Genomic DNA, 14,966 nt, shown 5'->3' on the forward strand with positions numbered 1-14,966 from the left:
TTCTTCGTACAGATTTATTTGAAAAATAAACTGGTCCAGTATAGAAGAAACCATTAAATGAAACATCAGAACATTTTTTTCTGAAACCATGCATTTAGCTCTGCAGTGGGTAGCATGCTTATCGCCAGAAAGTGGAGATGAGAACTGTAGTGCTAATCAGTCTCTTCGTAAGGTATTTAACACATGGCCAAGACTACACCTTGAAAAACAGATTGTGAGGAAAGTCAGTGACTAAGTATGGTTAGTCACACAGAGTAGAGCACAGCATAGAGAATCTGTGGAGGAGGAAGAGCTGGTTTAACCAAAATTCAACCCAGACTTCTAGAAGTCTTAAGTGATGTCTCTGGAGAGTCTCCATTGATTTGAGAGTTATAGCAAAAGAAAGAAACAATAGTACCAAACCTTAAGACACTGAGTTTGGGAAGTTTAAATGTTTAATCTACCTTTTAGGGAATGGCAATATTCTTCAGAACATGAAGGGTACAGAAAAGCTAAGTCATCTAAGTAAAACACCATCAAAAGAAAAGTGCCCCCCCCCAAAAACAGGCTCCCTTCATGGTTTATAGATCAGGAGTCTAAAAAACTTTTAAATTGCTTTTTAAAATGCCTGTTGGCCCTTAATTATACGAAAAGCTGCTCAATCTCACTTTAATTCACTTTAAAATTAATTACATCAGCAAAGTAATTAACGCAAATGAAAACTAACTGCTGGTAAGGGGTAGAGCAATTTAAGTTCAGGCAGCATCTCATCTGATCCTGCTGCTCTTTGAAGACACTTCATCAGTTACCATGCTATCCTGGGTTTTCTTCCTCCTTCTCTGTTTCATTTTGTTTTCTTTGCAGCTCCTCCTTCTTTCTGATCTTTAAATTTCTGAATTTTCAGGCTTTCATCCTGGGTCCTCTTCTCACCCACACCCGTGGCTTCAATTACCATGTGGAAGGTTATGAGCTCCCAATATGTATCCTTAGCTTAGAGCTGCTTCTGAACTCTAGACCCAGATAGCCAACTGTTTCCTCAGCACATCCAGAACTTCAAATCTGCACCTCCTGTTGCCTTTTTTGCCAAATGGTATAGCCATCCATCAGCTGCTTAGCAGAAACCTGGGGATCCTCTCTTAGCCTCATAAACAATCACCAAATCCTATTTTGTTGAGTCTTGTGTCTCTCTCATTCATCTGCCCCCACTAAGGAAGCCCCCCCACCCCTAGTTCTTAGATAGAATCCACCTGTTATATATTCTCAAGGTACCCTGTACTTGTTGAAAATTTATAACATTTTCAACAATTATATTCACTTGCTTATGTTAACTTTTGTTTTCATTGCTTTAGAACAAAATTTAATTTTTAAATTCCTTTAGAAAAGACATTCAGGGACAAGACCAAGACAGTCTTGTTTTTTATTACATCCCTGGGGGCTAGCAGAGTGCCTGGCACAGAAGCATCATTAAATATTTACTGAGGGAAAAAAAATGAAGAGGAATTTGTTTTAGGAAAATCCATAACATGAATGGATAGTGTGCACGGTGAATTCCTGAAGACAGACTTGCAAACGTTGGGAATTCCCTGGGACTCTGCGCTTCTACTGCAGGGGGCCTGGGATCGATCCTTGGTCCAGAAACTAAGATCCCACGAGCCGAGCAATGTGCCCCTCCCCCCCCCCCAAAAAAAGATCTCTGATAGTCAAGCCATACAAGGGAGCTAAGGAATTGGCAGTAGGATTGAGAGAAGTAGGGTATTTGCGGAAGTGGAACTTGTGAGACTGACTGTCGTCACACGTGGGAAGTAAGAGAACAGGCTGTCGAGAATGCTGAGGGAATCATATCATTCCTTAAGACATTTGGGTATGAAGGGAAGAATAATGACTTCAGTTTTGGACCTGTTGACTTTAAAGAACCTTCTGTGGGACACCTAGATGGAGAGAACCAATAGGCAGTTATAAAAATAAAACTAGAATCCAGGAGAGAGACACAGGCTTTACTTCATCACTGAGCAAAACCAGTAAAATACTATTGATAATTCAAGTGTACAGAGTTGGTAGATGTTTTGGTACTTTTTAACTTGGGAGTGGAAGCACATATTGCCTATCATATGGAGATGGCATTTTTTACATTGATGTCATTTAACATCCTGTGAATGTTAACTAATAATAGCTGTGAATCTATACGTTTACTCTTTATGTTAAGCTAGCAGATCTATGTTTTAATTATGTATTTTGTTAATGCTAATTTATACCTGTTTTCCTTCCTAAAGACAAAAATAAAACTTAGTGGGGCTTATAGAAATCCATTAGACTGTAAACTCCATGAGGACTTGCTGCCATGTGATTAAAATTTTTTTCCTCTTATTTCTCTAGGGCCTATTCCCTGGTGGATTCCAGTCAAGTGTCTACATTTCTGATTTCCATTCTACTTATAGTCTATGGTAGTTTCAGGTAAGATGCTCTCAGAATGGGATTGATTTCTATTGGAAGTGGAAGAAGCATTGCTCTGAAAATGTTGGCACCAAAACTTATTGCTTCTGTGAGGAAAAACATGACTTTGACAGGAATTGAGTTGAACAAGATAATTCTGATATTTATTCTTTGGTTGGCTTCTGTTAAAACACTTCTTGGTTTTGCTTATGGCTTCGGCATTTTAATGCAAACAAGCAAAAACTAATTGCTTAAATTCTGGTTCTGAAAAAAAGGATTCACGTAAATACACTCATTGAGAGGGTTAAGGAGAGTCCTTGACAGTGATTCTACAGAGTCTCAAAGGGGACATAAAGTTTTTCTTAATTAAAAAAAAAAGGCACTGACCTACGTTGAGCCATATGAGACTGCTGATAGTCAAATTTTTGACCTACACAAATAATTTCATATGGTTCAACCTACTTTTATGAGGATTGTGCACGGTAGCATTTACCAAGTATTCTCTCTGCTGACCTTCTTGAAGTTCCCATCCTAGCAAACAGCCGTAGAAATACAAGGAAAATCAGGAAGCTAGATACTCCGTTCTTTTCACTATTCTTACTTTAGAGGAAATTTGGTGGTTGTATAACTCAAATAGTTTTGTGGCTGATACATTTAAAAATGAAGGCTGCCTGAGAAATTTTAAATTGAGAACTTGAAAGGGAGCAACAGTGATAAACGAAATAATGAGGCATAAGGATTTTGAACTATCCAGATTATATCTGGATTTTAATGGGTATTTGGTAAAATCATAAGACTTTCAGGCTTTATCTCAACACTGAGTAGAACAAGTAAAATACTGTTGATAATTCCAGTATCAGTTGATAAAAGTTTTAATCATTGAGACTTCAGCTGGGAGCCCTAGGTTCATAACCACTCTTAGGAAGCATTAGTCAAGCCAGGGCAATTTAGAACCTCATCAGCATAATCCTGATATTTTGTATCTCTATCCTTTGGACAAGTTTTTGGTTTTTTCTTTTTGAGTATATAATGTTTCAACATTTCAAAAGTCTTTATAATTAAAAAAAAACTTTAGACTCACAACTCTAATACTCCTTTCATTATAGCTCATATGACATTTTATTTGGCATATACTTATATACTGTGTACATTTTTATAGTTTAAATCATTTATATTCTGATTATTATCTAACAAAAATATTTTTCATTATCATCTTCATACTAATTTTTAGTAATTTGATATTTCTTTGTATTACTATCTTATTCCACTCTTTTTGGACATGTGAGTTGTTAAAGTGACCATCTTTTTATGTACTCTTTTGCTTTGGCTGAAAAATATCCCTAAGATAAATATCCAAAAATTGAAAAACTTCTCCAAAGAGTAGGAACTGGCTCTTACTACATATTGCCATGTTGTTTTCCAGAAGGGTTATACCAACTTAGAATTGGGCAAGTTTTAAACAAAATTTTATGTAATAAATGTACCATAGAATTATATTATGAGGATGGAAAGGATTTCTCTGGTACGTCTCCTTATTTTACAAATGAGGAAACCGAGGCCCAACAAGATGAGGTAACTTGCTAAAGATTATACAACTAGTTGGTAACAAAATCTGGATTGGAACCCAGTTCTCAAGACTTGTGGTCCAATACTTTATGTCTTTTATACTTTAATAATGCACTTTCTGCAAAAAGTAAATCATGATGCCTTTAATTATACATTTAAATTTACCTCATTTTAAGTAAATTTGGAAGTATTTCCTCCTCTTCTGTTTTCTGGAAAAGATTACGTGAAATTGTGCTACTTCTTTTTTAAATATTTGATAGAAATCACCAGAGAAGCCATCTAAAGATGGAAGATTTGGGGAGGTTTGGCTTTGGTTTTTCCTGCTTTTTTCATCTTTTTTTTTTTTTTTTTTTAAGTATTGTTAAAGGCTTTGTGTGTGTGTGCAGTAAAATATACATAACATAAAATTTACTATTTTAACCATTTCTAAGCATACAGTTCAGTAGCTGGTAAGGGCTTTTTAAAACACGTTACTATTTTTTTTTAATTATTTTTAAAATTTATTTTATTTATTGTTTTTGGCTGCATTGGGTCTTTGTTGCTGCGCGCGGGCTTTCTTTAGTTGCTGTAAGCGGGGGCTACTCTTCATTGTGGTGCGTGGGCTTTTCACTGCAGTGGCTTCTCTTGTTGTGGAGCACGGGCTCTAGGCGTGTTGGGCTTCAGTAGTTGTGGCATGCGGGCTCAGTAGTTGTGGCTCATGAGCTTCATTGCTCTGCAGCATGTGGGATCTTCCCGGACCAGGGCTCGAACCCGTGTCCCCTGCATTGGCAGGAGGATTCTTAACCACTGCACCATCAGGGAAGCCCACTATCTTTTTATTATAGCCGTTCTAGTGCTGGGGTATGAAATATCTCATTGTGCTTTGATTGCATTTCCCTGATAACTGAGATCAGGTTGAAAAGATGTTGAGCATCATTTAATGTACTTGTTAGGCATGTGTTTTTCTTCTTTGGTGAAATGCCTATTCAAATCTTTGCCCATTATAAAATTGGGTTGTCTTATGCCAAATTGTAACAGTTCTTTAAATATTCTAGATCCAGGTTCTGTCTCAGTCACATGATTTGCAAATATTTTCTTCCAGTCTCTAGCTTGCCTTTTCATTTTCTTAACAGTGTCTTTCAAAGCGTAAACATATTTTATTTTGATAAAGTCCAACTTACCAACTTTTTGTCTTGTGGAGTATGCTTTTGGTGTTGTACCAGAGAAGTCTTTGCCTTATCCATGAGCAGTTTTTCTCCTATATTTTTACGTTTTACATTTAAGTCTATAATTCATTTTGAGTTGATTTTTGGGAAATACAAATGAAGTACAAATCTAAATTCGTCTTTATGAATATGACTATCCAGTTGTCCCAGCACCATTTGGTGAAAAGACGATCCTTCACCCATTGTCAAAAATCAGTTGTCCGTAACTGTAAGGATTTGTCATGGGACTTCCCATTTCTTTTTTTTTTTTTTTTTAAATAAATTTATTATTTTAGTTATTTATTTTTGGCTGTGTTGTGTCTCGTTGCTGCATGCGGGCTTTCTCTAGTTGCAGTGAGCGGGGGCTACTCTTTGTTGTGGTGTGCAGGCTTCTCATTGCGGTGGCTTCTCTTGTTGAGGAGCATGGGCTCTAGGTGCATGGGCTTCAGTAGTTGTGGCTCGCGGGCTCTAGATCACAGGCTCAGTAGTTGTGGCATATGGGCTTAGTTGCTCCGTGGCATGTGGGATCTTCCCGGACCAGGGCTCGAACCCATGTCCCCTGCATTGGCAGGTGGATTCTTAACCACTGTGCCACCAGGGAAGTCCGATTGCTAGAGCTTTTATAGTAAATGTTGAGATCTAGTAGTGTAAGTCCTACAACTCTGTTCTTTTTCAAAAGTGTTTGGCTGTTATGGATCCTTTGTATTTCCATATTAAGTTTAGGTTCAGCTGGTCTGTTTCTACAAAAATTCTTCTGGGATTTTGATAGGTATTGTGTATGTATAGATCAGTTTGGGGAGAATTGCTATCTTAATAATATTGAGTCTTTCAATCCAGGGACCTGGAATGTCTCTCCATTTATTTAGATAATCTTTAATTTTTCTTAGTAATGTTTTGTAATTTTCAGTGTACAAGGTTTGCACCACTTCTGTTAAACTTATTCCTAAGTATTTTATTCTTTTCGATGTTATTGTTGATGGAATTTTTCCTTGATTTATTTTTAGATTTTTCATTGCTAAGTATATAGAACTATGAATGATTTTAAAATATTAACCTGGTATCCTGTAGCTTTGCTGAACTCATTTATTAGTGCTAGTAGTTTTTTGTGTATGGATTTCTTGGGGTTTCCTACATGCAGGGTAATGCAGCCTGCAAGTAAAGACAGCTTTGCTTCTTCCTTTCAAATCTGAATGCCTTTTATTTTATCTGTTAATTTCTAGGATAGTTAAAAGTATTCAACTGTGATTGGAATTTGTCTGTTTTCCCTTTTATTTTTGTTGATTCATTTTTAAAGTTATTAAGTACAAAAAGGTTTATGATATTATATCTTGGTAGACTGTATTTTCAAATTATTATCCAGTAGCCCTTTTTCTTATGTTTTATGCTTTTTGCTTTGAGTTTTATTTTGTCTGACATTAATATTGCTATACCTGCTTTCTTTTGATAGTATTTTATTTTTAATTTCTTTAAAACATTTATTTTGAAATAATTTCAGGCATAAAAGTTGTAAAATTAGTACAAAAAATTCTCATATACTCTTTACCCAGATTCCTCAGATGTTAGCATTTTACCATTGCTTTCTGTCATTCTTTGTGTGTGATAAAGATAAGTACATTTTTTTTTCTGGAAAAAAAAAATCTGACTGCCTTTAATCTTTCCTCCTCCTTCTCCTCCTCTTAATTTCTGTTCATCAGTAGTGATGTTCCCTCTTCCATTTTCTATTTTAGTCATTTATGTCTTCTGTCTTTTTTTTGTTAGTCTAGCTAAAGGTTTGTCAATTTTGTTCACCTTTTCAAAGAACCAACTTTTGATTTCATTGATTTTTCTTTTTCTTTTTTCTATTTTCGCTTTTCATTGATTTCCACTCCAATCTATCATTTCCTTATTTCGGCTTGCTTTGAGTTTATTTATGCTTCTTTTTCTAAATCCTTAAGGTAGAAGCTCAATTTACTGATTTGAAACCTTTCTTCTTTTTTAACATAGGCATTTAAAGCTACAAATTTCCCTCTAAACACTGCTCTAGCTGCAACCCATAACTTTTGTTATGTTGTATTTTCATTTCATTCAATTCAAGATATTTTTCCTGGTGATTTTTTTCTTTGACCTATGGGTTCTTTCTAAGTGTGTTACTTACTTTCCTAATAATTGGAATATGTCAAAATTCTCTCTGTTATTTAAAAGAATTTCAACAGCCTCACTTCTGCTGTGCTCAGAGACATACTTTTTATGGCTTCAATCCTTTTAAATATTTGCGACTTGTTTTATGGCCTAGCGTATGATGTGTCCTGGAGAATGTTCCATATGCAGTTGGAAAAATCAACCTACAGCAGAGTGTTGAGAGCAGGGAGTGATATTATCTGGTTTGTGTTTTAGAAAGGTTGGTCTAGGTTCTGTATGGGAAATAGATTGTTGAGTAAGAAGGAAGAGTGAAATAAGGGAAACCTGGGAGACTGCTGCCCTAGTATAGGCAAAAAATGATGGTGCTTTAACTAAGCTAATAATGGTGGAGTGAGATATCAGTGGATTTAGGACAGGATTGCTGATGGAATGGATATAGTGTGTGAGAGAGAAGAGTCAAGGGTGACTCCAAGGTTTATGGCCTGAAACAGCTGGACCCAGTGATGGTGCCATTTTTGAGATGGGAAGCTCTGTAAGAAAAGCAGATTTTTCATGGAAACTTGATACACAAAGCAGACACAATTTGTTAAGAGACTGATACTGGTTCTAGTTTGGCTCTTCCCACTGTTTAATTTGGGGCAGGTAACTTAACCTCTGTGAACCCATATCTTGAAAGTTGTTATTTCATTAATTGTGAGTATTATAACTATAATTTATAACAATAGTGGCATAGTGGTAACTATATTCTGACTTGTAATGCACTCTCTTTAAGCTTTCCAGAGTGATTTGTAAGTGTATTGTTTTAGTAGTGCTTAACCAAATAGTTTTACAACAAATTTTCACATCTCTTTCTAAGTATTTAATAAACAAACCATACTGAAATTACTGTTTTGATAGGTCAAAACTTGTCAAATATTGTAGTTCAACTGATAGTTTCTTTTTACTCATTGACCTGTGATCACGTGGGGGCTTATAGGAATGGCTCTTATCAAAAATATCTCTTTGTGGTAACAAAATGAAAATTGCAGTAGTCAGTGAGTTAAAACTGGTAGCAGCAACATCACTAATTATTAGAGAAATGCAAATCAAAACTGCAATGAGGTATCACCTCACACCAGTTAGAATGGGCATCATCAGAAAATCTACAAACAACAAATGCTGGAGAGGGTGTGGGGAAAAGGGAACCCTCTTGCTCTGTTGGTGGGAATGTAAATTGATACAGCCACTATGGAGAACAATATGGAGGTTACTTAAAAAACTAAAAATAGAATTACCATATGACCCAGCAATCCCACTACTGGGCATATACCCAGAGAAAACCGTAATTCAAAAAGACACATGCACCCCAATGTTCATTGCAGCACTATTTACAATAGCCAGGTCATGGAAGCAACCTAAATGCCCATCGACAGACGAATGGATAAAGAAGATGTGGTACATATATACAATGGAATATTACTCAGCCATAGAAAGGAACGAAATCGAGTCATTTGTTGAGACGTGGATGGATCTAGAGACTGTCATACAGAGTGAAGTAAGTCAGAAAGAGAAAAACAAATATCGTATATTAACGCATGTATGTGGAACCTAGAAAAATGGTACAGATGAGCCGGTTTGCAGGGCAGAAGTTGAGACACAGATGTAGAGAACGGACATATGGACACCAAGGGGGGAAAACTGCAGTGGGGTGGGGATGGTGGTGTGCTGAATTGGGCGACTGGGATTGACATGTATACACTGATGTGTATAAAATTGATGACTAATAAGAACCTGCAGTATAAACAAACAAACAAAACAACTAATACTAAACTTTCATTGGGTTGTGTGTATGGAAATATGTTAATATAAACGTTTCAGACATTACATGAAATTTCTAAAAATCTTATATGTTCTGGTATAATGTTATAAGTCATAATCCTAGTTATTACTTTAAAATGTATATCTCAGAATATTATGAACTTTCATCAAATCTTTAACTGTGGTCATTTTTAAGTCTTGTCATTTACAGACAGTTCTGGGTGTACTCTGATGCTTTTGCAAATATGTTCCTATAAAAGGGTTTCATCCTCAAGAAATTCATGGAATAGACTCTGACAAGTACAGGTTTCTGGTAACTGACTGTACTGCTGAACTGAATGAATAAGCATTTTCAGAACTCTAATGAAAAACTGATGAACTCATAAAAGTGCTAACAAAAGATCAAGATGAAAAAAAAATTAATTATATGGGACTGAGTGAACTGATGAGGATGAGTATAATTTTTGTGACTTTCTGTCTGAATTAAAAAAAAAAATCCTACAAGGACTCAGAGGCAAAGAATATATAAATCAATTTTCACTGCAAAGTAAAGGAGCTGTTACAGTGGAGGATTACTGGACTGAATGTCAATATTATGACATAGTATGAGTGTGTTTCATGTTTGGTAATTGCAATCATTGTTGCTTTTGTTGTGGTCATCCATGTACAATGCTTGGTGTCAGTCTATTTATCTCTTGTAAAAATAAAATACAGTGTGTGTGTGTGAAAAAAAAAAAACTGGTAGCAGGGTAATTTCCTTGATTCTTGCTTTAATGTAAACAAGGCATAGCTAGATGAAGAACTGACCTGTTACTTATTTGGATGTGGATTCCTTGATGAAAATACTTAAGGGAGTTCTTCATTAAGACACAGCCATTTGGGTACCCTAGGGTGCTGAATGATGCTTCCCAATCTATCTTGCTCTCTGACTTCTACCATTTCTACCAGTTTAGATGCCTCTCAATTGTTGTGAGTGACTTCTTTTTCTTACTCTGAGGGGATTGGATAGCGATGTATGATTTTTATTGGCTATTATAATTTTTTTTTTACTTAGACCTTGACTATATTAAAGAAACCTGATGAAGAAAATAGCTAACATTTTACTGAACATTTATGTACCAAGTACAGTGCTAAGTGCTTTACATAAAGTCTCATTAATCCTCACATCAATTCAACAGGATAGGTATTGTTATTCCCATTGTATAAATGAGGAAACTAGGGCCCAGAAATGTCAAGTAGCTTACCCAAGTAATAAGTGATGGAGCTGGGATTCAAACTCAAGCAGTACTTTACTGCTGCTGGCTATTGAGAACAATAATAAAGTTTTAAATATGAAGCAAATAAATTGATCTGGTAGTAAAGTCAGAAGGAATGAGAAGCTTTCTTAAAAACCCGTTTTTTGGTGATTTTTTTTCTTCAGCAGTGGTTCTCAGACCTTATTGTGCATAAAAATCACCTGGGGAAGATTGTTCAGTAGGTTTAGGATGGGGGCCCAGCACCTCATTCAGGTGACCTACACAACACACTTTGATAAACTCTTACCTAACACTAAGTTGTTGGTTCTTCATTGCTGGTAGCATTTTACGGACCCATTCACTGATATGTTATTTACCTTTTACAACTCTGTAGAAGTTCTCCTGAAGTTCTCAGAATTTCCCTTTTTGCTAAATCAAAAAAGTTTCCCCTCAATCCTCATTCTTGATAAGCCTTCATGGTTTACCACCACTTACCTATTGCAAATTTCTCCTCCCTTGGCTTCCATGATTCACTTTCATGCTCCATTCCATATAGGTCATGCACAAAAAAAATCCTTCTTGAATTTGTTTAGCCCTGTCCCTATTGCCCCTCCAAATGCCCAGCCAGATATTAATATGTTCTTATCTCCTCTGATTTGGGACCATAAAAATATATTATTTGCTCACTTAAATTATTCCATTTTATTTGTTTAGAGCTGGGATGACATGGAGAAAATCATAAAATACAGGATAAAAGATTTGTGAATTGTACTGGTTAATTACCCCCAGGCTTTCACATTTCAAAGTACAGAGGGGAAAACTGTGCCAAATAAAATGAGATTCTAAAGCCCAAAACAAATCCTTGATTTAGGAACCTTTAACGTTCGCCATCCCTTGGCTGAGCTTTGCTAGCTGGACTTCCTATATTACTTAAAGATGACACCTGTCTCTCCTTAATCTTTCCAGCTGCTCAGGAAAAAAATAGCATAATTACTCACCTAATATGTATGTCCCCAAAGCCTTTGACAAATCAACAGGAGAACATTAATGGAGGGGAGAGGGGAGGAGAAGGGGACTGTCCTGATGGGCATATGGACCCAAGAATTACAATGTGAGGATGGTTTAGAATTTCTTAGACAGCTTATTACTGTCAAGACACTTAAGTTCTGTCCCATCAGGAATCATAGACAAAAGAATAACAGGTTGGAAGTAGATGTAGGGACTTCCCTGGTGGCGCAGTGGTTAAGAATCCGCCTGCCAATGCAGGGGACACGGGTTCGAGCCCTGGTCTGGGAAGATCCCACATGCCATGGAGCAACTAAGCCCATGCACCACAACTACTGAGCCTGTGCTCTAGAGCCTGCGAACCACAACTACTGAGCCGGCGTGCCACAACTACTGAAGCCCGCGTGCCTAGAGCCCGTGCTCCGCAACAAGAGAAGCCACCACAATGAGAAGCCTGCGCACCGCAACAAAGAGTAGCCCCCCCTCGCCACAAGGAGAGAAAGCCCGCACGCAGCAACGAAGACCCAGTGCAGCCAAAAATTAATTAATTAATGAAATAAATTTTAAAAAATGAAGTAGATGTAAAAGGAAATCAAAAGGAAGATACACTTTATGATCAATAGACAAATAGATAATATATAATACATATATCTCTGTATATGTGAAGTTGCTATATAAAGGAATAATGGAACTTTTATAGAGTAACTACTACCTTTTTTTTAAGGCAAGCACCTACCTGTGCTTTCTTTAATGGTGAGGATAGTTTATTTGCTTATACCCAAACCTACTTTAGGAAGACAATGTCATCAGGTTAGTAAGACCGCAGAGATGATAAGAAATGCACTTCATATGATTGTGTTGCCCTTCATACTAAATGCATGTAATTAAGTTAGATCAGGTTAACCAAAATAAGTCTGACTATGGTTCACAAATGTCATGATGTGTTTATCACACACTGATGTGTGATATGCTTATCTTTTGAATTGTTCTTTTTGCCCTCTCATAACCTGTCCTACTTTAAGAAAACATACAGGAATCTGAATTTATTAGATAATGTAGGGAATGGTTATGTACATTGTAATGTATATGGACAAGTTCCTTGATATATTTAACAGTTTTATCAGTTCCTTTTTCAATGTTCCATTTATAAAAACCACTGTAACTTTTCTAGGAACACACATTTAGCGTAAAGCCAAGTTCAGCCATATAGTGTTTACCTTGACCGAGTGAATTCTCCCCTTCATTGTGCTTGCTTCCAAAACTGAAATGATCAAAAAACATGGTACTCTTAAATTAAAATATTAAAATAAAAAAGTTCAATTTGCCTTTCTCCTCCAGTATTCACAGTTGTACTCCGTTATCAGAATTCAAACATGAACAAGTATAACTTTCAGTAAATGTGTTCTCAGCTCCATTTTGCTTCCTGCAATTGTTTATTTTTGCTCTGCCCTGTCCAAAAGGATTTCAGACCATTTATTAAGTTTTACAAGTTGTGATGAGATAAGGTAAATTAAAATGGGGCCAAAGAAAAGTATGGGTGGAGACAAAGTAGAGCCAAAAATAAGTCTAAAAATGTATACCATATTGGCCAGCACGCTTACTACTGGTGGTCCACTGACACCACAGTAAGCTTTCTAGCAGCCAACTTTCAGAAGAAAGAAAGAAAAACTTTACAATGTCCTTGAATAAAAAGAACCCAGTTGTTCAGGTGAATTGCAATTATTCTTGGTCTTAAGATCAGACAGACCTTTATCCCAAAGACCCTCAGAAGGAGGATGCAACATTGAATTTCATAGCATTCATAATAGGCATTCATTGTTTGTTGAATGAATTATAGTACCCTTCAATATAAGCTGGTAGCATTTTGTGAAAACAGATTTCAGCAAAAGCAATTTCGCCAAAACTGGGGAGACACAGCCAGCAGCAGAAAGCTGTGGTCTAGATTGCTAGCTTACTGTGGTCTAATGTTACATTGTACAATACCTGGAGAAATTAATGGGTTATTAATTCTTCAACTGATTATTCCTGAATATTGATTTCTTGATAAATGTGGGCAGTGGTCCAGATGTGTACTCCGTGGCTGGCTGAATACAGACCTCTTTGTCTTAACAGTTCTTAGAGCACATTTGCATTTTTATCACAACCAAGGAACGTAAAATGGCCTAACTATAAGCCCATATTTTCCCTTGTCCTCAGCAAGCAGTGGAAGTTTTCATGGGCCTAGGACTTTCTCAGAAAACCCTATATAATCCAGTCTAGTACCTAAAGATACTAATAGTTAATTTCCTAAAGTTCTGTTCCTTACAACTGAAATTAGTTTTAGCCTGAAAAAAATTTGAAGCAAATATAACCAGATCTCTACCTCAGCCACAATAAAACCTTATTAAAGCACTCAGAGAATGTTAAACTATTTCCTGATGTACTGTCTGTGATAAACTAAAGCACTTAGAGAATTAAAGCACTCAGAGAATGTTAAACTACTTCCTGATGTACTGTCTGTGATAAACTACTTGTTAAATGTACATCAAAGTGACCAAAAAATGCACCCTGGGGTTTATACTTATACATCAACTTAAATTTGAACAGTGTTGATCAGTTGTCATTCTTTCTGACACTACTTATCTAGCAGGCTCAGTTGACGGTTATACCCCACCCATCAAGATCAAACCATATCATCTGCTTGTAAAAGGTTGCTTTTCTTACTATTTCTCTCTAATAAGGCAGGATATATGCAATTCATCCAAAAATAATGTCAGATCAAGTTAACCCAAGGAGAAATAGTCTTAGCTGTTTTTCTTGTTGTTTTTAAATGAAAAGGAGTTGTATGTATTGATGTGGAAAGATAATCTTGGCATACTACTGAATGAAAATTAACTTGTGAGATGACATATTAAGCCTCATTTTTTTAAAAGGCAAAATATATACCAAACATATATATCTCTGGAGATAGGGATTATAGGAGTCTTTTGTTTTGTACCATTCTGTATTGTTTGAGTTTTTAAATAATCATATATGTTACTTTTTCAGAAAAAAATATAGAAGTTTGGTTGTTTTGTAAGGGGAGATGATACAGCCAGGGCAGAGTGGTATAATAAGAACCTTGGTTTCCTTACTATAGGGATAATGATAGAGCATCTCTGTATAGTTTGCTAGGGCTACCATAACAAAGTACCACAGACTGGGTGACTTAAACAGCAGAAATTTACTTCCTCCCAGTTCTGGAGGCTAGAAGTCCAAGATTGAGGTATTGGCAGAGTTGGTTTCATTCTGAAATGGCTTATAGATGACTATCTTCACATGTAGATGGTGCCCTTCCTGTGGTCTTTTCTCTGTGTGTGCATGTGTCTAGTGTATCTGTCTCTCTCTCTGCCTTTTTTTTTTTTTTAGTTCAAACAGAAAGTCACAAAAATTATACTCATCCTCATCAGTTCACTCAGTCCCATGTAATTAATTTTTTTTTTAATCTTGATCTTTTGTTAGGACTTTTATGAGTTCATGCGTTTTTCATTAGAGTTCTGAAAATGCTTATTCATTCAGTTCAGCAGTACCGTCAGTTACCAGAAACCTGTACTTGTCAGAGTTTTTTCCATGAATTTCTTGAAGATGAAACCCTTTTATAGGAACATATTTGCAAAAGCATCAGAGTACACCC

At 36.2% G+C, this 14,966-nt stretch overlaps 1 protein-coding gene across 1 annotated transcript in view; it reads left to right on the forward strand.

The window, feature by feature from the left end:
- SPPL3 (signal peptide peptidase like 3) overlaps positions 1-14,966 on the forward strand; it is a 128,295-nt gene that overhangs the window by 72,551 nt on the left and 40,778 nt on the right. The window contains exon 2 of the mRNA XM_007183964.3: positions 2,353-2,430. Within this exon, the coding sequence (XP_007184026.1) occupies positions 2,353-2,430 (78 nt within the window). The remainder of the gene's footprint in view (positions 1-2,352; positions 2,431-14,966) is intronic.

This window comes from Balaenoptera acutorostrata, chromosome 13 (genome assembly GCF_949987535.1).
Source record: "Balaenoptera acutorostrata chromosome 13, mBalAcu1.1, whole genome shotgun sequence".
In the NCBI taxonomy this organism is placed as follows: domain Eukaryota; kingdom Metazoa; phylum Chordata; class Mammalia; order Artiodactyla; family Balaenopteridae; genus Balaenoptera; species Balaenoptera acutorostrata.